Consider the following 22028-nt stretch of genomic DNA (forward strand, 5'->3'; position numbering starts at 1 on the left):
TTCTTCAGTAATAAATGTTTGCATTATTCAAGCTCTATGCGTTGATGTTATTCTGCATTGATTATCTGATTATCCTGTATACGAGTCAAACTATATCTTCGAGATAAACACACTCATTACTTATGTATTGAAGCTTAAACAGATTTAACATCTTCAGTCAGTTTTTAGATGATTTTAATTTCTTAAGAACATATTGTGTTATAACATGAATGGATTCGTATAGGACGCGTAGGCTTGGCTTGCTATGGACCCTTTCATATTGTTTAAGGAGCATATTATGATTTCCTGCAATTTGAATGTTTTCATCACTATCAGGTTCAGTGTGAAAATGCCTCACTAGAGATGTGCACTCTGATGAACTGTCTCGGTTATGGGCCTCCCATCAGACAGGCACGGAGAGACGCCTACAGGGAAGGTGATAGGCTGATGAATGCTCGAGGGACTGGTAACATAACGATGATCACTACTGGTAGCAAGGCAGAGGGGCTTACAGGCTTCTATGAAAGTGACGTGGATACGATGTATGTTGTAGAAGGCATCATGTGTTTAGAAAATGGTGTTGATTCTGACAAATTACCAAGGGAGACTACTGTGTTTACATTAAACACCGGCGTGTGCTACCACGGACACTCTAGGCTTAATTTACTCGAGCGACGTGGCGACATTATTCCATCAATAATCTGTGATGCTCTGTGTGAAGATGAAAATGGGCGTGTCCTCATGAGCAGTGCTTTATTTGTTGATGTTGCAAAAGACAGAACATCTGCGCCAAACGAGATTCGCCATGAACGTGCAGGGCCATCAATGCCGAGTTCATCAGGGCCATTTCATATAGACAATGTATTTTCTTTACGCTGCCATTGTCCTGTCATACTATCGAGATGGGCAGAGCGAACTCGCCATTGGCCACCACCGGATATCGTTCGCAAAGTCGTAACTATGGGATCATTTGTAACACCTGTTGGTTTTAAGGGTAGCGAATATCATCATCTAGAATGGAGGATTTGTTTTAATACTGGGGAGAATGAACTTATGAGCAGTCTTAAAAACACCCAGGTCTACATTTATGTTTTATTGAAAATGGTTGTTAAGGATGTGTTAAAGCCAGTAAAGAAAGAAATTACATCATACACAGTGAAAAACATTGTATTGTGGCTTGCGGAAAACAATCCACAGGCACAGTTCAATGAAAGCAGTTTGTGTTATTGGCTTCGGGAAGGATTGGAGAAATTAAGAACGGCAATATTAAAGATCGAACTGCCATATTATATGATACCAGAAAGGAATCTAATGGCAGCATGCGGACTGGATGAAGGACACAAATGTACATGGGTAAATACTATCACGGACATGATGAACGAAGGTTCAAATACATTACTAAGATTGCCGAGGATACGGAAGGCAATACTATCGCATCCAGAGCCACTAATGTGGTATAACAAGAAGAAAATTGAGATAGAACTGCTGCAGTTGAAGCTTTTTAACAGAATAACACAGTGCATGGATGAGAATGGTGTGGTCAATAGGTCGGATCCTATGAAGCGGGCGATATCGAGTCGTATGAATGAGTTATTGATAGAGGTCCATACGAGGATGAATAGGGAAGGAAGTCGTTTGAATGATCTGACAGATATACGTAATATGATGCTTATGTAATTGTGTTGTAAATGCCAGTTATTCCATGCAATGCTTATTTCCAACAATGCACTACAGAACGTAGTAAGTTAGGGCGTCTAAACATAACATATATCGAGGGCTGAACGGAAAACTGCAGTATCTCCTCTTTTATTTAATATGAGTTACAACAGTCTTCCGTTCAGCCTTCAATATGTGCTCATGCGTGGTTTGATATTTGGTAATATCAATAGTGTTTAGTTTTCCCTTCGTAATTCATTTAATTGTTCGGGCGTGTATTATTGGATTGTTAAGTTTTGTTTGTTAACTTAAAAAACGGTCCGTACACTTATAAGTGTTAACAGTCATTACGTACCGAGTAAATGTATAAATCGGTAACTTTATAAATTCATGCTTTATTTCAGATCAACTTTGTTAATAATTACTATTAATTGTCACCCAATCTTATTTGGAGTGCTCTGAATTAATCCAACAAATGTGCATACTTATAGAATCTCTGTCATACGTTTTTTGTTGTACGCACATTTGTTTGACATGCGTTTATATACATGCATTGTGCCTTTTTTCCGTTCACAATAGTCCTTGATGATGTAACAGAGAAATTTGGTGCGTATGACCGTTTAAACATTAAGCTATACATATTAATAATATTAAATATGCATATGTAATATGGATCGTGAAATGCAGAGTATCGAAAATAAATGTGTGTTAGTTGATATAAACTACATCTTAATACATTATTAACGACACCTGAAGCATTCGTATGTTTTTCCTTTGTTTATCGAACCTACTGGTACGATGTGACGTTACTTTAATTGGTAAAGTATGCCATTTGAATTATCCTGCATAATGAAGCTGCGTCTAGGTTTTAAGGCCTGCGAGGCTTAGAAAACAAAAAGCCTTGGCGAGTGCTTTTTCGTTTTCGTGCCGAGCATGATAAACCTGATCTATAATCAACACTAATCTATTATTCTATTTATCCCACTTTTTATTTTGTAAACCTTTTTGTTTAAACAAAATTAGTTTGACTGGATAATGTCGCTGGATTTATAAAGTCGTATCGTCGAAATATTGACGTCATTTCCTGCCGTTGATTATAGATGATATTTAATCAGCGGGGCTTAAATCAACCGAATTCGTTGTAAAAGTGGGATAAAGAGGCAATAAAGCAGAACCTTTGTGGTAACAAGCAAGGGGTACGTTTTAATAATAATCCACTGTTGTGTTAAACTCACGAAATTTTAACTAGCGAACTGCATGGAGTGGCGGCTATTAGCGAAGAGGCAATTGACACGTTTATAGAACTCGCGATCAATTTCAATTGAGTCATTGGACTGCTTATTTTGATGTTTTGTTTACCAATATCCAACACTCATTACCAGCAAAAATAAAGTATTTATAAGTCACAATTTTATCATGAATTGTATTCGTAGTTAAAATCTTGTCGAGTTAACGTCTTATTTGTTCTATTAGAAATTAAAATCATTGTTAGTAATGTACGTGATCCACGATGCCACCACTACCGTATGAGGCAAGTTTTATTTAAGAAAGCAATTAATTTAACTAATTTTATAAATAAATATTAATATAAAAATTAAAACAGAATGCACAAAGAAACATACCATTTTTGAACGATACGACGCGAACGTAATGTAAGTGACCCAACTAAAAATAAGGTAATGACGCGTAAAAGAATATTGTGTTATTCTTTAATAAAATACTTATATTCTTTCACGTAGGAAAAATAAATACAAAATATAACAAACATTTACAAAATAATTAAAATAAATGTATATAAATATACATGTTATTAAGAAACAGACATGTTATCAACACAAGCGCTCTCAAATTACTTCCGTTCTATAGAGAGTAGAGGTATGAGCGGTGTGACATTATTTACGTAATCTTTACCATTTAAACCACTTGAGGAGTTTCGGTTAATCGGTTACGGCAACAGGTTAACCGGTTAATGATTTGTGTAACCGCTTGCATCCCTATATTTAATACATGATGTTCCGTGCATTTCTGTCGTAATGATGAATATTCAACCTTTGAGTAATTCAATTGCATTAATTTAATAGATTTCGTTTAATCCTTTTATATGAATTGCGATGCTAAATATTTGTGTTAAATGTTTATTTACTTTAGTGTATGATGTGACTGTTTCTCTACGTTGTGTATTTGCCGTCCAAGGCGGTGACCCCAACACATATTGTACATCTGAGAAAATAATCTTAAAAACATCGTGTAGAGGTTCTGGTCATACTTTTGTTCGTAGAATTGCGTTAAAGACACATGCCACAAGGTCGAAGGTCAAAACATGGTCATAAGCATACCATGGATTTGTTTGTTAGTTTGTTTTTGTTTGCAAGAATTTTCCGCAGTGTTCTAAAATATTTCATTAATATCACAGCGGTTTGTTAAACTGTTAACACGTGTCCTGTGTAAGTTGGTTTATTACTTCTTAGTGCAAATACTTACGCCAGAAATTGAACACTGCCCTACATGAATCACAGGTCAGGGAAGAATGGACGTACAAATAATGTCAATGACAATCACAACACACCGGGACAGGAATCGAGCCCACGATCCTTAAATGTTTAGTCAAGCCTTTAACCATAATGGTCAATCCATATGGCTTTCTCGGTAGCGGGTTTGCTGCTTTTTAACAGTTTTGACTTACCAAGTCGGTTTTTAGATATCACATCATCAACCTGAACTTTTCTATTTATACAACCACCAATCTTTGGTTCTTCAACCTTACATTATCTTTTTATACATCAAGCAATCGTGGTTTTATAGATATTGTAATATCAATCTTACATTCTCTATTTATACATCCAGTAAATTTGTGTTCCTAGATATCGAAATATCAACCGTACATTATTTATTTATACATCCATAAATCGTGGGTTCTTATATATCCCACTATCAACATCACATTCTGTAGTCATACATACAGCAACCTTACATCCTCAATTTATACATCCAGCAATCGTGGGTTCTTAGATATTAAATAATTTAGGAGCGATTGTCCGGTTGGCAAAATAATGTAGGAGCGACTGTCCGCCCAGTAAAAACATCGTAGGAGCGACTGTCCGCCATGCCAAAACATCGTAGGAGCGCCTGTCTGCCCTGTCAAGTTTAGCGAATGAGCGATTGTCCGTAGGAGCGATTGTCCGGGATTTATCGCAATATCATCCTCACATGCTCTATTTATACATCAAGCAATCGTGGGTTGTTAGATACCGCAATATCAACCAAACATTCACTATAAATGCAGCAATCGTGGTTTCTTAGATATCGCAATATCAACCTTACATTCTCTGTTTATACATCCAGCAATCGTGGGTTCTTAGATATCGTAGTATCAACCTAACATTCACTTTTTATACATGCAGCAATCGTGGTTTCTTTGATATCGTAGTATCAACCGTGCATTCTCTATTTGTACATGCAGAAGTATTAATAGAAAATGTATGGTTGTCACCTTTTCATTTCATATCATATGTTATCAGACAAACAGGCAGACAAAATAGTACCGGTATTCAGGCAATCGGACAAAGCGACGGCTATATTCCAATACCACTAGCACAAAATATGTATCCATCATCAAGTTGATAGTTTTTATTTATTTATGTACGCCACTACGGTACTGAACAAGTAAAACTAAACCAATCTCTCAGACATATTTACAACTTATAACATATTCAACTAAAAATCTCATTGCTAAAAAAGGTGCCAACAATAGATACAATAAGTTTGTAAAATCAGCATCAATGTTTGATAATAGATAAATATCTTGATTTTACCAAATCAACATAAAAACCAACAAAATTGTGTTTTATTTATAAGTACATGCATTCAATATATCATTGCATTTAATAAATTAATTAGCATGTGTTTACCCACTATACATGAATGTGCTCTGTGACAAAGGGGTTTAATGCATGTGTGTAAAGTGCTGTCCAAGTCTTTACAGTCTGCACAGGCTAATCAGAGAAGGAACTTTTTGCTTTTATATTTTTAGTTTAAAGAAAGTCTCTCCTTAGCAAAAATCAAGTTTAGTCGGGAAGTGTCGTCCCAGATTAGCCTGTGCAGACTGCACAGGCTTATCTGGAAAGTTATTTTACGCACATGCATTAAACCCCCTTTTTTACAGAGCACGGCCCAATTATTAATGAACACTACAAATCAGTTAACATTCTAAAGCTGAATGTGAGACGGTGTGAATTGTACTGGTTTTAATGTGTGTGTATCAGTGACACACGATGGCTGCATAGTACAGATCCCATTTGAAACAAAGTGTTTTTCTGCGGTAAAAAGTTTCCAAATCTACTCTTACATTAACCAAGACAACTGTAAGAGTTTCATTTACTTATCTGTTTATCACACTCTGTCCTGTGTATGAAGTTTTCTGAACTGTGTTTCCATGACAACTTGAATTGTTTCTTGTTTCGTGTTGTATCAAAGGTTACCATCACCACTCTGAGTGTTCTGTACTGTGTATCTAAGACTAATCGTATAAGTTATTTGTACATATCACAGGTTCTGTTTTAGGAAGTTAAGCACCAAGACGCGGTAGTGTTCGGACGCCTCGTGACTTCGGATGCCATGTCTCTCATTGGGATACAACTGAAATATACAATGAGACTAGATCTGGGAAAGCCGCAGTTAATGCATGTGGGTAAAGTGTCATCCCAGGTTAGCCTGTTCAGTCCGCATAGGCTAATCAGGGAAGACACTGTCCACATAGACTGGATTTTTGTTTTGAATATACTCATAAAACTCGAAGCATTCAAGAAGAACTAAGCTCAAAGTTTTTACATCCATGACTTTGTAACAAATATCTACTTTATATACATTTTCATATTATGTAGACATTTCACCCACAAAATGTGAGTAAAACATCTAGGGGGGAAACGGGGGAAAATGACTGCCACCCTGTTGGAATGATGGAAAGTATAGTTTGATCCAAAAAGTTGCACATTCCCATTCTCTAATCTCATGAACTTAAAAATGGAAGATAATCTCATCATATTCATAATTTTCTTTTTAATGTTAATAATAATAATAAACATCAAAATATTCGTACCAATTTATTTGCTTTATTTGCTACTTTTAAAACAATAGAATCAATGCTTATATCATGTTAATTGTTTTATGAATGAAATAAATATATTTAATAACAGGAATAACTAGCCAAACAAAAAAGAAGATGTGGACAAGAGTGTCGGACTTGTACAATGATCTGCTGACAAGCTAGAAAAAAAATGGGTGAACCTGGTGGCCAAGCACAGAATAATATATACGGATCACGTGAGAGACCGTGCACTGACTGGTAGTCATCAATTAATTGCAAACTGAGAAATATAATATTTATATAAAATGGAAAAGAATATTATCAAATATAATGCTTTACCTCTGAAATGAGTACCCAGTATTTTGTTCTTATACATTTATGTCTTATATATCACTTTGGAAATGTAAGTTCTCTTCATGTAAAGTACATGTATCAACAAAATTGAGTCTTATGTCATTTTTAACAATATAGCTTTTTTAATTTTGCTGGCAAGTAAAAACCTGTTGGTAATGATGTATCAATACACCTTCAAAAAATTCAGTTTTTTTAATTAAGTCATTACCGTACACCGATAGTAGCAAGTTTAAAATTATGCAATAGTAAAACTCTCATTTAAGTTTTGAATAACGTTCATAAGTGTGATTATATAATTTTAACCACACATTCATAAATTCTTGAATGAAATTTTTTATTTAAGGAGGAGGTTGTTTGCAAAAAACTCTGGACATCGTGACAGAGGCGGTCATGAATGTAATTGGAATTGAGTCGCCTTCAATCGCTGGTGCTGCAGGTGTGGCACTTGACTCCAGCTTCAGTCTATTGGAGTCATTTTCAGCTGCGTATGATAATTATTTATTATCTTTTAAGTTAAAAGCAGATAAACCGTATACTACTGTTTTACCTTTTTATCCCCCGCCGGAGGCGGAGGGATATTGTTTTGGCGTTGTCCGTCCGGCTGTCCGTCCGTCCGGCACTTTTGTGTCCGGATCAATATCTTGGATGTGCTTTGGCGGATTTCATTGAAACTTGGTATGAGTATATATATGCATAAGACGATGATGCACGCCATATGGCATTGTGCACGATCTGTTAATAATGGAGTTATGGCCCTTTGTATCTTGAAAAAATGTTTTTACTATAGGCACTTTTGTGTCCGTAGCCATATTTTGGAAGTGCTTTGGGGCATTTCATTGAAACTTGGTATGAGTATATATATGGATAAGACGATGATGCATGCCAAATGGCATTGTACACCATCTGTTAATAACGGAGTAATGGCCCTTTGATTTGTAGTATGTTCATCCGTTCGATTTGCACCCATCCTTAAACAAAAGATATGTTGCGGGGGATATCAATTCTACGAATTTGCTTGTTTATATATAATAAGGCATTTAATGTTCATACTCATTAATGTAATATTCGAGACAAACTACAGGAAACACAAGCACAATCATAAAAAAAGTTTTATCAATTTCCTTCTTAAAAACATAATACAAAAACAAGTGAAAAAAATCGTACAGAAATGCATAACCAAGAATTATCTAAAATGCTTCATTGATTTTTAAGTACCCAAATTATTTGTGGGCTTACATATACGCTTCATGAAACAAACTTTTTTCAGCGCAATACCTTCCCATAGAGTAACACAATACTTGGAAGTGGTGGCAGGGCCAAGTGAATCGGTGGATTATGGTAGCAGGTATTAACAAAATATATTTTCATAATAAAAGAAAACAAAAAGACAACAGATAAAAACATAATATCATATGTTTGGTGTATACAAATTATCATTTGCAGTCAAGTAGTTTTTGAAAATGCCTTTCAACATGTGATTGATATTATATTAACCCTTTGAGCGCTGTAACCGATTTTGCAGGCCTTTGCAAACAGTTTGGATCCAAATGAGACGCCACAGAACGTGGCGTCTCATCAGGATCCAAAGTGTTTGCTATTCTGATAGTATTCTTTGAAAAAAAATCAAAGAAAATGCTAATTTTAGAAATTTAGCAGACAACATTTTAGCAGACAACAAATTTCCCAGCATGCAAAGGGTTAATAGACATACCATTGTAAATTTGTACAAAATATAGTGAAAACTTAAAATATCTTTTTATCTGATTGCTAATGTAAGTGGAAATACTCATTCAGTCTTATTGTGAATGTAAGAGAGACAATTGAGAGTTTTGGGGAGCATTTATTTGTTGACAAATAAATATCAGAAAACTCATCAGTGTTTTATTAGATTTAACAATTGCTATATTTAACAAAACAAAAAATAACTTCAAGTTTCCGCTTGTTGATACTAAATTTACTACATAATCCTAAGCACATTTATTTGTTCAGTCTAGTTCATATGTCAAAGTATGACTAATGAATTCTCTTTGTCAGATGTAACTGCAGCTGTCACGGAAACGACCAACTACATTGAATGTCTTTGGAGCAACTGAAAAGAAAAAAAATTATACTTGAAATCAAGTTGTTAACACAAAAGCTACAGTCACCATAAATGTTTTTTTTTAACGTAAGCTTTTGTTTTTTTTTATCAAAATCCTTAGTCCATAAAAAAATTAAATACTTTTTTAAAATAGCATTTGTTTTAATGAAAATTTAATGCATTTTTGATACAGAAAGCAATTTTGAAAGCATGAAATGCTTAAATATTTATTATGTTTGAAGACACTTTTACAATATACAATAATATATAGAATCTTCTAAATCACCTTTTTTAACACATGTATGGACTTCATTTTCAGTTGTATATTTTGTACAGTTGTGTCAGTATTACTGACAAGTTTAATTCTGTTTAATAATTTAGAAGTGCGATAAAACGGTCTTCATTTAAACATTCAATGTTATTGTTCTTTATTGTTGAAAGGTACATACTTTTACAGTTCGATAATTATATTGTATCACCAAAATTGGCAACAAGTTTATGCTATTTTTTACTGTTAACTGCAATGATAATTAACATCAAAGAAATCGTAAACATTTAGATGTTTGTAAACAATGTACATGGGTTGTTCACTCTAATGTGTATATTGATATTAACTCTTATGTCCATATTGAAATTGTTAAGTCATTAATTTAATTTGTTTTACCGTACCTTAGTTAAAATATGTTAGTGCTACAAAATTCCTGTATCGCTGAAAGAAGCTCAGGCACCTAGTCCCCCGAGTTATAACTCGTATTACCTGCTCTGTGGCAGGGGTATCATCGGGCGCCACCCGACTCTTTGTAGCTAGGTTCGGCTTATATCGGGCTTCTCCCCCCATTTAAAGTTTAAAAATCCCAGTGTCAATTGTGTTCGAAGGCACAGCACTTTAAATTAACACACATTTTGTAAGACTTGTTTTGTCTTTATCCAATGTAAAAGAACAAACATTTTATAGACTTGTTTTGTCTTAATCAGTTGTAAATGAGCACACATTTTTAAGACTTGTTTTGTCTCTTTTAGACGTTAATGAACACACATGTTATAGACTTGTTTCGTCTTTATCCGATGTAAATGAACACACATTTTATAGACTTGTTTTGTCCATGTGCGTACCTTAGTTAAAATATGTTAGTGCTACGAAATCCCTGTATCGCAGCCCATTCTGAATTCCTTGGTAAGGTACTTCCTGCTGCATGTTGGCTGGTATATCATCCCCAATCATTGGGATGTTCATTTCTTTGCAAATGTTATGCAACACTCCACATGCCATGATAACTCTGTAAAAATGACATTGAACAGTATATTACACAGTGTATTATGATTATGTTGTTATTTTTAGTTCAAATAAATGTGATGTTTATGTTAAATCATCATTTTTATCATTGTAATTTTTTTGGCAACACATAAATGACTTACTGACAAGCCTTTTCAGGTTTCAATCGAATTTCCCCAATGCAGGACTCCCCATCTTCTTTTCAGTTGGCCAATTCCTCGTTCAACTTTGCACCTTGTTATCTTGTGAGCTCTGTGATATCAAATTTACATTTAATAAATATAGTTAAATTATTTTGCTGATATACTTTTTAAATCACAATTCTCTAAATCAGTGTGTGATATTATTATTGCAATATATAAAAACTTTATTTATTATTGTTTGTATTGCTACACCACATGAAATAAAAAACTTATTTTATGCCATGGATATAGTTGTAAACATACATTCAAAAAGCACTAACCATAACCTGATATTGTTTTATTTCAAAATGTATCATTCTAATATGTTCTCATAGTTCTAATAAATATTGTAGACAATGAATATGAATCATCTTATTGTTCAATTAAAAAAAAAATTTCATGTACCTGTTGTAGTTAACCTGTCCTGCATTGGCTGGGTTTAAATAAGGAGTGAGCAACCACTGCTTGCATGGGTAGCCACTGTCCCCGAGCAGATATTTGTGCTCGCTGGCCACATGCCCACGTTCAAAGAGTTGGTATACGCTACTCTCCCTTAGGATCCGGCTGTCATGGGTTGATCCTGGCCACCGTGCAACTATATCAATAAGTCGGTCTTGGCCATTGAATATCACCTAAAATTAAACAGTTGTGGTAGTTTGTGTGTCTTGAACATCCAATTGTTTCCAGTGATTCTATCTATTATTATGATTAGTTTATGAGAGTCTCATCAGCATACATGTATATACAATCACAACATACAATAAAAACATAAGCATAATAATAAAATGCTGCCAATTTGAAATATCGAGTTATAAGAGACTATAAAATTATATAACAAAGAAGCGTCTTACACTTATAGTAAAATGAAAGGGAGCTAACCCCTGAGTTCAAATTACAGAGACTGTAACATGAACTACAGAGTTACCTCTATTCCAAATACCATAAAGTTATATAGTATCCACTAAAGTCTGGAAATCAATTAAAACAGCTTTGTACAATCTTAGAGTTATGAGAACAATTCACATATAGCACAGTACAGTTAAAGACTATATAACATAATAAAAGTTTGATTATGTCACTGTCAAATGCATCATTTTATTAAATAAGTTAAACATAGAATCATAGATGTTCAATTACATCCTGTATACAGACACATTTTGAATGAAAATTGGAAAACTATGTATGAATGTAGGAAGTTAGGCTTCTATATGTAAAAATAAATGTGTACATGAATTGCTATTTTTTTTACCTGGGTATTAATCGAATGATATCCCATTCTATTAACATAGGCGTCCTCATTGACATGCGGAGCTTGAATTTGGACTTGCGTCCCGTCAACCACTCCAACAACATTGGCAAAGTTGGCTATACCTTGGAAGTCCGTCTTCACCCTGGTTATATCATGCATACTGGTTGGGAATGTTATGTTTCTTGTCATCGTTTCCTGGTTAGCCAGCATCTCTGTGAATTGTGTCACAGTTCTTGATACAGATGGCTGTGACAGTTTATGGATGTCTCCATCATTGATTTGAAAGTCACCCGACGCAAAATAGCGTAGGGTGACAATTATTTTTTCCATAGCGGAGACATTCCTTTGGCCAAGTGTTCTTGGCGCTAATCGATCACCATATTCATCATTCAGCCGATCAATACCATCCTTATCTAGACGATATCTACGAACAACCTCCATGTTTGTGAGGTTTTCATAGGTATCGAGTCTTTCATTCATATCTACAAGTCAATAAATAAACAAGGTTTATATCCATATTATCTTACTTGCAAAACAAATACACAAATAATAATATTAGAAACATTGTGTAGTTTTCTGAGAAAACTGGGCATAATGCTTGTGCGTAAATTGTCATCCCAGATTAGCCTGTGCAATCCGCACAGGCTAATCAGGATCGACAATTTCCGCTTTTATGAAAAAAATTCAAACGATCATGAACACATTATAGTGGGATGCAACAGTTGCTAATTTCCTCATTAGGTGGGATTTCATTTGTCGGGTCAGGTATGAGTGCTTATAGGTCCTTTAGATTTTCACATCTTATACCAATGTTCATTTCATAGGCAATTGCTCAATGAGTATATTGATATCACCATCCAATTATAAATTTAATATGAACAGTTCAACCAACAATATAAACAACGCTAGGATGACAATAAATAAAAATGGAAAACAAAAAAATTACATCACGTTTTTAAGAAATTAAGTATAAAACTTTAAAAGTGAAAATAGTATAGTAAATTGACATGTGATTTAGATTACACTTTCTCCAATTCAAGAATTGTTACGATACCAATTTCTAAATCCATACAGTTTTATAAAATTACAGTATGAGCATTTAACTTGAAAGCACAAGAGATGATGTGCTTTTGCATCGTTATGTTCCTATTTAAATTGGAAACGTTCATTTAAAGTTTTCGAAGATGTAAACAAAACTGATACGTCCGCCATAAGTCCGCCATATTTGTTTTGACGGAAATGTATCTAAGGAGGTTTCGTCACTTTACAGTTTCGTATTTTGTAAAATAGGAAAGTGAAAGTTTCGACATAGTAATACATTCTAGGATGATAATAACTGTCAACGTATATATTGTGGTGAATTTTGTTCCCACATTTTAAATGCGTTTGTAAACATACGAGAGATGGATATTTATGTTACGTTATCTACATATTAGGTGCGTTTACGTCATTTAAAATGTAAAGATTGTTTAACAATGTTAAATTTAACTTACCTGTGGTGGTTTGACGTAAAATTCGATATTTTTTTCAATAAATCAACACAAAATGGCCGAAAAATATTTTCTCTAAGAAAATTCTATACGTTATAGACAGGTGTAGAGGTTTCTAACTTTTATAGTAAAATTCGGCGACTCTTAGAAAATTCTAAGACATTAGAACGTTTCTAAGACAAAAACTAAGAAAATATTACAGTTATAGTAAAATTCTTAGAAAAAATGTGAATTCTTAGTGAAAATTTTGTCTAAGAAAGTTTCAGAATATCACCCCAGCACTTTAATAAAACAGGTCATAGCGTAACAAATATTTCAATTCAACCTGTGGAGCAACTTATTTTTAATGATAGTACTTCAAGTCAGTGCCAATTAAAAGCAAGGTGCATGCCAGAATTTGAATGGATTAAACGTTTGCAATCAGCTTACCCACTTGGATTAAATGATAATATTCTAAATGTTGGAACAATTTCTAAAAATAAATCGATTAATTCATTTTCTCTGTTTAGTAAACGTCTAAGAAATAAACGTTCACGTGGCATTAGGAAAAATGGTAACTTAAGGCGTAAATTTAAACGTCTGCTTTCTTTAAATGATTGCTTCACAGTTTTACAAAATGGGGGTAAACATAAATTACTAAGTGCACTTTGCTCTCTTTCTGTTTCTTCGTTGGAGAATATTGATAAGGAATGTAAACTTATTTTACTTCAATCTGACCCTCTATATGAATGTGCTTGTATTATTGAATCTTTCACTGACTACTATCTTAAACCTTTTATTGAAAATGTACTTAACAAAACTAGAAATCGTATCAAAATTGAGTTTTGTAACAAAGGTCTTGATTTAATTGACCTTCCTAAAATATTCAATGATAAAAATGTACGTCGGTTGATTCCCCCTTATTTCCGCAATACTGAATCACCACTTATTTGCTACAAATATAGTTAACCTGTAAGAAGTATCGTTTTTAATTATTATTCTATTTCCACAGATATAAATGTAATAAGAAATTGTCCTACATTATGTGACTGTACAAGTTCTAAATATATATATGGTCCAGTTGGACATGTTATTACTGGGGACCTTAATTTCATTCAAAATAAAAACCTTAGAAATTTGCTACGCAGAGGCCCTAAGTACAGACTGCCTATTCCTGTTGATTTTGATGACTGCATTAAGAATATCGTAACATCCTTACATGATTATTGCACTAAATGGTGCAGGAAGGAAAATGCTGAAATTACTGCACTCAATGATTGGAAAACAAAAATATTTAGTATGGCCATGAATAAAATATGTTTTTATGATACACATCCTTTGGCCCTACCACATTCACCTAAATTTAATAAACAAAATCTCTGTAAATTGCTTGAAGACTTAAAATCTAAATTCGTCTTAGTTCCTGCTGATAAGGCTGCTAATAATGTTATCATAAGTGGATAACTTTGACAAGGAGCTGAAAAAGGTATGGTTACACCTCGTCAAGTTTACGAATGAGATCAGTGATAAAGTAAACAGAGTTGAACATAAGGTGGACTCAGTAGATATAGAGTTAGAGGGTGCCAGGAGAAGGATAGCAGATCTTGAACGGGATAAGGATAAGCTCAAAGAAGACATGAATTATGTGCAGTCCCAAAGCATGAGGAACAATTTAATTTTCGGAAATATACCGGAAGTGCAAGACGAAACACCTGCTAAGACAGAGCAAATAGTGCGAGAATTTATTGTGAGTAATCTCAAGGTGACAAAGGAAGAAGTGGACGGTATGCGGTTCGAGAGGGTGCACAGAATGGGCCAGAAGCAAAATCAATCAGAAGGGCAGGGTCCCACCCGGGAAGCAAATAACCAGCGCCACCGCAGCATTGTGTGCAAAATTTTTTTTTTTCGGCGATAGGGAGAAGGTTCGTGGTAACAGCAAGAACTTAAAAGGTTCACAGTTCTATGTCACAGAACAATTCCCACAGGAAGTTGCGGCAAAGAGGAGGCGATTATTCAAGAGGGTCAAGGAGGAGAAACAGGCCGGACGAAGAGCTTGGGTGTCTTACCACACTCTGTACATTGAGGGTAGACCAGTAAAAGACGCGTAGGGCGGGCCGGATGGGCTAAATTGTTTAGTTTGAAATTGCAATGGTTTAAGTACTTCCAAGAGAGAGGACCCACATTTTATTTCATTTATAACAAAATATGATGTAATAGTTTTAACTGAAGCTTGGACTGGTAAAAATAGCAAAATCGATCTTTCAGGATATCACTGTCATAATTTGTATAGAAAATATAGACACAGGAATGCTAAACGAAACAGTGGTGGAATTGTAATTTATGTGCGTGATAGCATCAAGGACGGAATATCGATTGTAAAAAATACACATGACACAATTATATGGTTTAAGTTGGATAAGCACTTCTTTAATAATGACAACGACATATATTTTTCTGCAGTTTATATGTGGAGTGACAATTCACCTATTGCTAATTTGTTTGATGCAGACTTATTTACGATTCTTGAAGCGGATATTAACCATTATCAATCAATAGGCATAGTCATGATAGCTGGAGATTTTAATGCTAGAACTGCTTGTACATCAGACGGTATCATTTGTGATTTATATATACCTGATATTGATTCTGAAGACTATATAATTGACACCCCATTACAAAGATATTCGATGGACAGCGGTAATAACTCTTACGGGAATAAGTTGTTAGATATGTGTAAAGGTACCGGTTTAAGGATTGCAAATGGCCGATTAGGATCAGACTTTGGACTAGGTAAATATACATGTTTTAATAGGAATGGATCTAGTGTGATCGACTACTTAATTCTTAGTGAGACTAGTTTTAAGGTTGTTCAAAATTTCTCTGTTAATGACTTCATGAACTTCAGTGATCATGCCCCATTGTCATTTGATATTGTTTGTAATAGGCATGTTGTTAAAGAAGATCCTTATACAATTGAACGTTTAAAGTGGAGTGATGAAGAAAAAAATACGTTTCGCGAGGGACTGATAAGTAAAATGGCAGATTTTGACAATGTAGTTGATAATGCTGATGAACACTGCGATAATAAGGCTGATTATATGGTAAATAGGTTTACGGAAATTGTACGTGAGGTGGCAGATCCATTATTCGTTAAGCACACAGTAAAGTACCCACAGTTTCAAAAATGTGTCATATCTGACTCAGATAAATGGTTCGACCATGACTGTAGAGAGGCTAAGCTTTTGTATAAAAATGCCCTATATGTGTATAATAATTCGCATAGTGATATAGATAGAGTTGAACTATGTAGATTAAAATGTCTGTATAAAACCATTATTTTAAAAAAACGCAGAGCTTTTAAATTCAAACGTTGTAAGGAATTTGAAAATTTGAAACATAGTAGACCAAAAGATTTTTGGAAATATTTTCGGTCACAAAAAACAAATAATAACGATAGTAATATACATCTTGAAGATTTCAAGAACCATTTTGAACAAATGTTTGCTGATATAAACCAGGCTTCAAATGTTGAAGCTGAGGATTTAATAGTAATTACGATTTTAATGATTTTTCGAATACATTTGGAGAGCTAGATAATCCAATCACATATGACGAAGTTTGTAAAGCTATTAAATTAATTAAAACAAGGAAATCGCCAGGTACAGATAAATTATTAAATGAATATTTCATAGAAGCTTGTGATATTTTAGCTGGTCATATTACAGTAATATTCAATTTTATTTTGAACACGGGAAATTTCCCAATTGCATGGACCAAGGGTATTATTGTTCCGTTACATAAAAAAGGCGACAAGTCTGATATAAAAAATTATAGAGTTATAACACTATTAAGTAATTTTGCTAAGTTGTTTACATGTGTACTAAACCAACGTATATCAAAATGGTGCGAAGAAAATAACACCATTTCAGATGCACAATTTGGATTCAGAAAGGGTAGATCGACAGTAGACGCAGTATTTGTACTGCACTCAATTATTGAAAATTATGTTAATTCGAATAAACGTTTGTATTGCTGTTTCGTGGACATGAAGCGTTGTTTTGATTCGATTTATCTCAATGCCCTATGGTTAAAATTGTATAAAGCTAACGTGGATGGTAAAGTGTTGCGTATAATACGCAGCATGTATCAATCTGTTAAGTCATGTGTTAGACATTGCGAAAACTATTCTGATTACTTTAATATAGCAGTTGGCTTGAGGCAAGGGGAGATAATCTCCCTGATATTGTTTTCTCTTTTCGTAGAAGATATAGAAATGTATTTGCAAAATAGAAATAGCAAAGGTATAGTTATACAGGATATGTGTTTGATTCTTTTGTTATTTGCAGATGATATGGTTGTTATTGGTGAAACCCCAGAAGATTTACAATTGTCAATAGATCATTTGCATAATTACTGTGAAACATGGGGATTAGAAGTGAACACTGCGAAGACAAAAGTTGTAGTTTTTCGCAAACGAGGTGGTTTAAAACATAATGAAAAATGGATATATGCTGATGAATACTTGGATGTTGTTAATGACTTTAACTATTTAGGTGTTACATTGAACTACACGGGTAATTTTAATCTTAATTCTCAGACGTTATATGGTAAAGGCTTAAAAGCATTGAATAATTTATTGTCAAATCTGAAAAAATACGAATGTAAACCAAGAGTAGCACTGCAGTTATTTGATGCTTTTGTTTCTCCTATTATTACGTATGGGTGTGAAGTATGGGGGTTTACCAAATCATCACAGTTAGAAAGGCTGCATTTAAAATTTTGCAAAGCTACGCTTGGTGTTAGACAATCTACAGCTAATGTAGCTGTATACGGCGAACTGGGTAGATACCCATTGTATATAAACCGATATGTACGTATTATAAAATACTGGTTAAAGTTAAAGGATAGTGATAACATTATTACCAAGTCAGTTGTTAAAGATGCTTTGTGCGATGTTAGTATAAATAGAACCTTCTTACACGTTACGGTTTTTACTATGTTTGGTGTAGTGACATACCTATAAATACTAACCAGTTTATTTGTACATTTCGGAAAAGGCTAATTGATGAATATTTGCAACAATGGCAAGAAAATGTTACAGATAGTGGAGTTTTAACTTTGTATAAAACACTTAACATGTCACATGGATTTGAATCTTATCTAGATCTCATTGTGTCGAGAGATCTCAGAGTTGTATTTACGAAATTACGAATATGTTCCCATAACTTGAGAATACACACTGGTAGATACGAAAAATTAGATAGACATTTACGTATTTGTCAAATCTGCTCTACCAATGAGATCGAGGACGAATTTCATTTGATGTTTAAATGTACAGCATATGCTCATTTAAGACCAATTTATTTAAAACATTATTATAGAAATAGACCTAGTATGTTTAAGTTGATACAACTGTTTAATACAAACAACAAATCAGAATTGTTTATGTTAAGTAAATATATATCTGAAGCTTTTAAAATTCGCAACGTAGCATTGACGGATTTATAACACTGGTCATTGTATACAAGACTCAAGACTATTTATTGAAAGAATACATTACAATATCAGCTAGTTATTTGATTATAAGCTATTTTCGTTCCAACAATACATATTTATTACCATATGAAATTAATCATTGTACCAAATAAGCATGAATATTGTTGTATATAAGTTCATCCTGTTAAATAGATTTGTTAAATAATGACCCATACTTCACTGTATAATCTTATTGTATTAATTATTATATGTATGCATATATATATAACACAAACACTGTAAAGTTTACGTGAATAAAATATGTTCTGTTCTGTTCATAATATGACGAGTGTTTTATGTTCAAACTATTTCACAAGAACTTTCGCAAACTACATCATATTGTGAGTACAATAAGCAACCTAATGAAATTATTACCGACCATATTGCCCAATGCATAAAGTTAAATGTAATAGTCAATATTACTGACAAGAAATTGCCATCACTTTACTGGATACCTAAATTACATAAGACGCCATATAAAAGTCGTTTTATCGCTAATTCAGTGTCTTGTACCACCAAACAATTATCAGTGTATCTTACATCTGCATTAAGTGCTATTAGATATCATATAGCTAAATTTTGTAATAAAGTTTATGAAAATAGTAATATTAACCTATTTTGGTCAATAAAAAACACCTTAGAAGTTATTGATAAAATTGAAAATAAAAAATATAAGGTGTCACAGGTTAGTACTTATGATTTTTCGACACTATATACAACGCTTCCTCACGCTTTAATAAAATCCAAACTTGTTTCTTTGATTGAAAAAACTTTTGCTAGAGAGAAATGTTTGTATCTAGCTTTAAACACTAAAACAACAGCTTTTTTACTAATCAGATATTAGATAATTACATCATTTGGACTGGTCTTGACTTTTGTGCAGCACTTACTTTTCTTTTGGATAACGTGTTTGTTGAAATTAATGGTAAAATATTTAAACAAATTATTGGCGTTCCTATGGGTACTAATTGTGCGCCACTTATAGCTGACCTTTTTTATATTGTTATGAAAGCGAATTTATGTTAGAATTATCTAAAACTAAGCAAGTAGATTTGATTAATTGTTTTAACCTTACTAGTAGGTACATTGATGACATACTTAATTTAGATAATCCATTATTTGAACAATATATTCACAAAATCTACCCAAAAGAACTAGTCTTAAAGAGATCGTGTATATCCAAAACAGACGCTGCGTATTTAGACTTACATTTAACTATTAATAATAATTTGATCAAAACTAGTTTATACGACAAACGGGACGATTTTAACATTGAAATTGTAAATTTTCCGTTTCTAGATGGCAACATCCCTAAAGGACCTTCCTATGGTATTTACATTTCGCAGTTGGTACGTTATGCCAGAGCATGTTCGTGTATTAAAGATTTTAATGATCGTAATCTAATATTAACTAAAAAATTGCTAAAACAAGGCTTTTTGTATCATAACCTAAGAAATAAATTTGCTAGATTTTACTCTAAGTATGGTGATTTAATTTCAAAATATAATGTTTCTTTAAAATGGCATTTAAATAATGGAATCTCCCATCCATCATTTTACGGAGATGTTTTGAAGCGTGTCCACAAATTAAAATATGTTAAACCAAATGTTCATATTAAACTTTTCAATTTAATTACTTTGTTTTTATCAAAAGGATACGATGCTTATGTACTTAAAAACACGTGTTTGATGGTTTTCGATTCACTATATCTTTCTTCCCTTAAAATTTGGAATCATTAGTTATATTATAGGCATTTTTCACTGTTGATTAAAATTGTGTCATTGTGTCGTATAAACAAATCTGCATGAATACTACATTATAGGCATTTTTCACTGTTGAATAAAATTGTGTCATTGTGTCGTATGAACAAATCTGCATGTAAACTACATTTGGACTCAAATCGTACATCAAATCATTTCTGTCTTCAGTTGTCAAAACACCTATATACTGTTTGATTCCAATAATGTCGCCTTAATGGAATTACCATTTTTATTCATTTGCTTCTTAATATTAAATCACCTAAACTTGTTTTATAAGTAGCACAGCCCCATAAATATTTTTATTTAGTACTGCCCTTGGAATTTGTTCACGTCATTATGGAGTTTTGTGACGTCATACGACCGACTTTCCCAGTTGTAATCTACATGCATAGGTCATTGGGTTTATAACGTTCCATTTTATTTATATTTTCTCTCTGATAGGCGTTTCTTGTTTGATTTAATTATTTTTAATTTGTTTAGCAGTCACATAAACAACCAAGCTATGTAATATGGACTTTTTACACCCATTATTGCTGCTTCTTCCTGTATTTGCGCGATGATTATCTGAGATATTAACTATATGATTCTATATTCTCAAATCTGTTCTATAAAGAAGGAATGTAGTTGACAATTGTTAATAATTTTATTTGATCGTTCGTCAAAAAAGTTGTAATTCTGTTACTCTTGTATCTTCAATGCAATTGAGTAATTAAATAGTAATTAAATTGAATGCGTTTTATTTCCCTTTTATTATTGTTTAATTTGAGTTACAATGCTATGACGTTAAATTTTATTTACACTTAAATGTATTATGAATATTGCTGGGCCAAGTGTGAGGTTGAGCGCTCTATAACCAGGTTAAAACCCCCAATGCTTTGCATTGACCGTTCCAAGGCGGTGACCCCAGCTTTATTCATATTTTGTGATTATGTTGGTTTGTATTGTGTTGTATTGTGCTGTTTTGTACTGTTTGGGCAATCGGTCACTTGCCTTAAATAAAGGAACCACTTATTGTTTTTAATGAAAATTCAATACTGCTCCAGCAGCTGGAGTTTCACTCCTTATATTGTATGCGTGTTTTGGTTTTAATAATTGTTGAGATGAAGTATCGTGTATGTTGTAGCTCATTTCGTGTAGATCAGTGTTGGAATGTATTACTATGAACACAAATCGTCATTCAGACGTCAGAATAATTTGAAATATTGGTCGCGGTAAATCACAATTGGTATATTAATATGGTTCAATGTGCAACACACTATTCAAAATACATCAATGTTTTCAAATACAATTGTATTCAAAAAGTATATATCCTATAAACTATTAAGTAGTATTTTGATTTAAGGATAATAATAATACATCAATTTACATTCAGGTTTAGTTTTCTTGAATAACGTTAAATACGGGTGAT

At 33.3% G+C, this 22028-nt stretch overlaps 2 protein-coding genes across 8 annotated transcripts in view; one reads left to right on the top strand and one right to left on the bottom strand.

Annotated features, from left to right (window-relative positions):
- The window catches only part of LOC127869375 (uncharacterized), a 319605-nt gene that overhangs the window by 268731 nt on the left and 28846 nt on the right, over window positions 1-22028 (top strand). The window lies entirely within an intron of this gene.
- Window positions 1-22028, bottom strand: part of LOC127869372 (dipeptidyl peptidase 9-like) — a 169624-nt gene that overhangs the window by 66195 nt on the left and 81401 nt on the right. The window contains exon 22 of one of the 5 annotated variants that reach the window (XM_052411884.1): window positions 5722-6270. The exons of the other annotated variants lie outside the window; for them this stretch is intronic. Within the exon in view, the coding sequence (XP_052267844.1) occupies window positions 6178-6270 (93 nt within the window). The 3' untranslated portion in view covers window positions 5722-6177. Of the gene's footprint in view, window positions 1-5721; window positions 6271-22028 lie in introns of those variants that run through there. 5 annotated transcript variants of the gene reach the window in all.

The sequence above is a fragment of the Dreissena polymorpha genome, chromosome 2 (genome assembly GCF_020536995.1).
Source record: "Dreissena polymorpha isolate Duluth1 chromosome 2, UMN_Dpol_1.0, whole genome shotgun sequence".
Taxonomy (NCBI): domain Eukaryota; kingdom Metazoa; phylum Mollusca; class Bivalvia; order Myida; family Dreissenidae; genus Dreissena; species Dreissena polymorpha.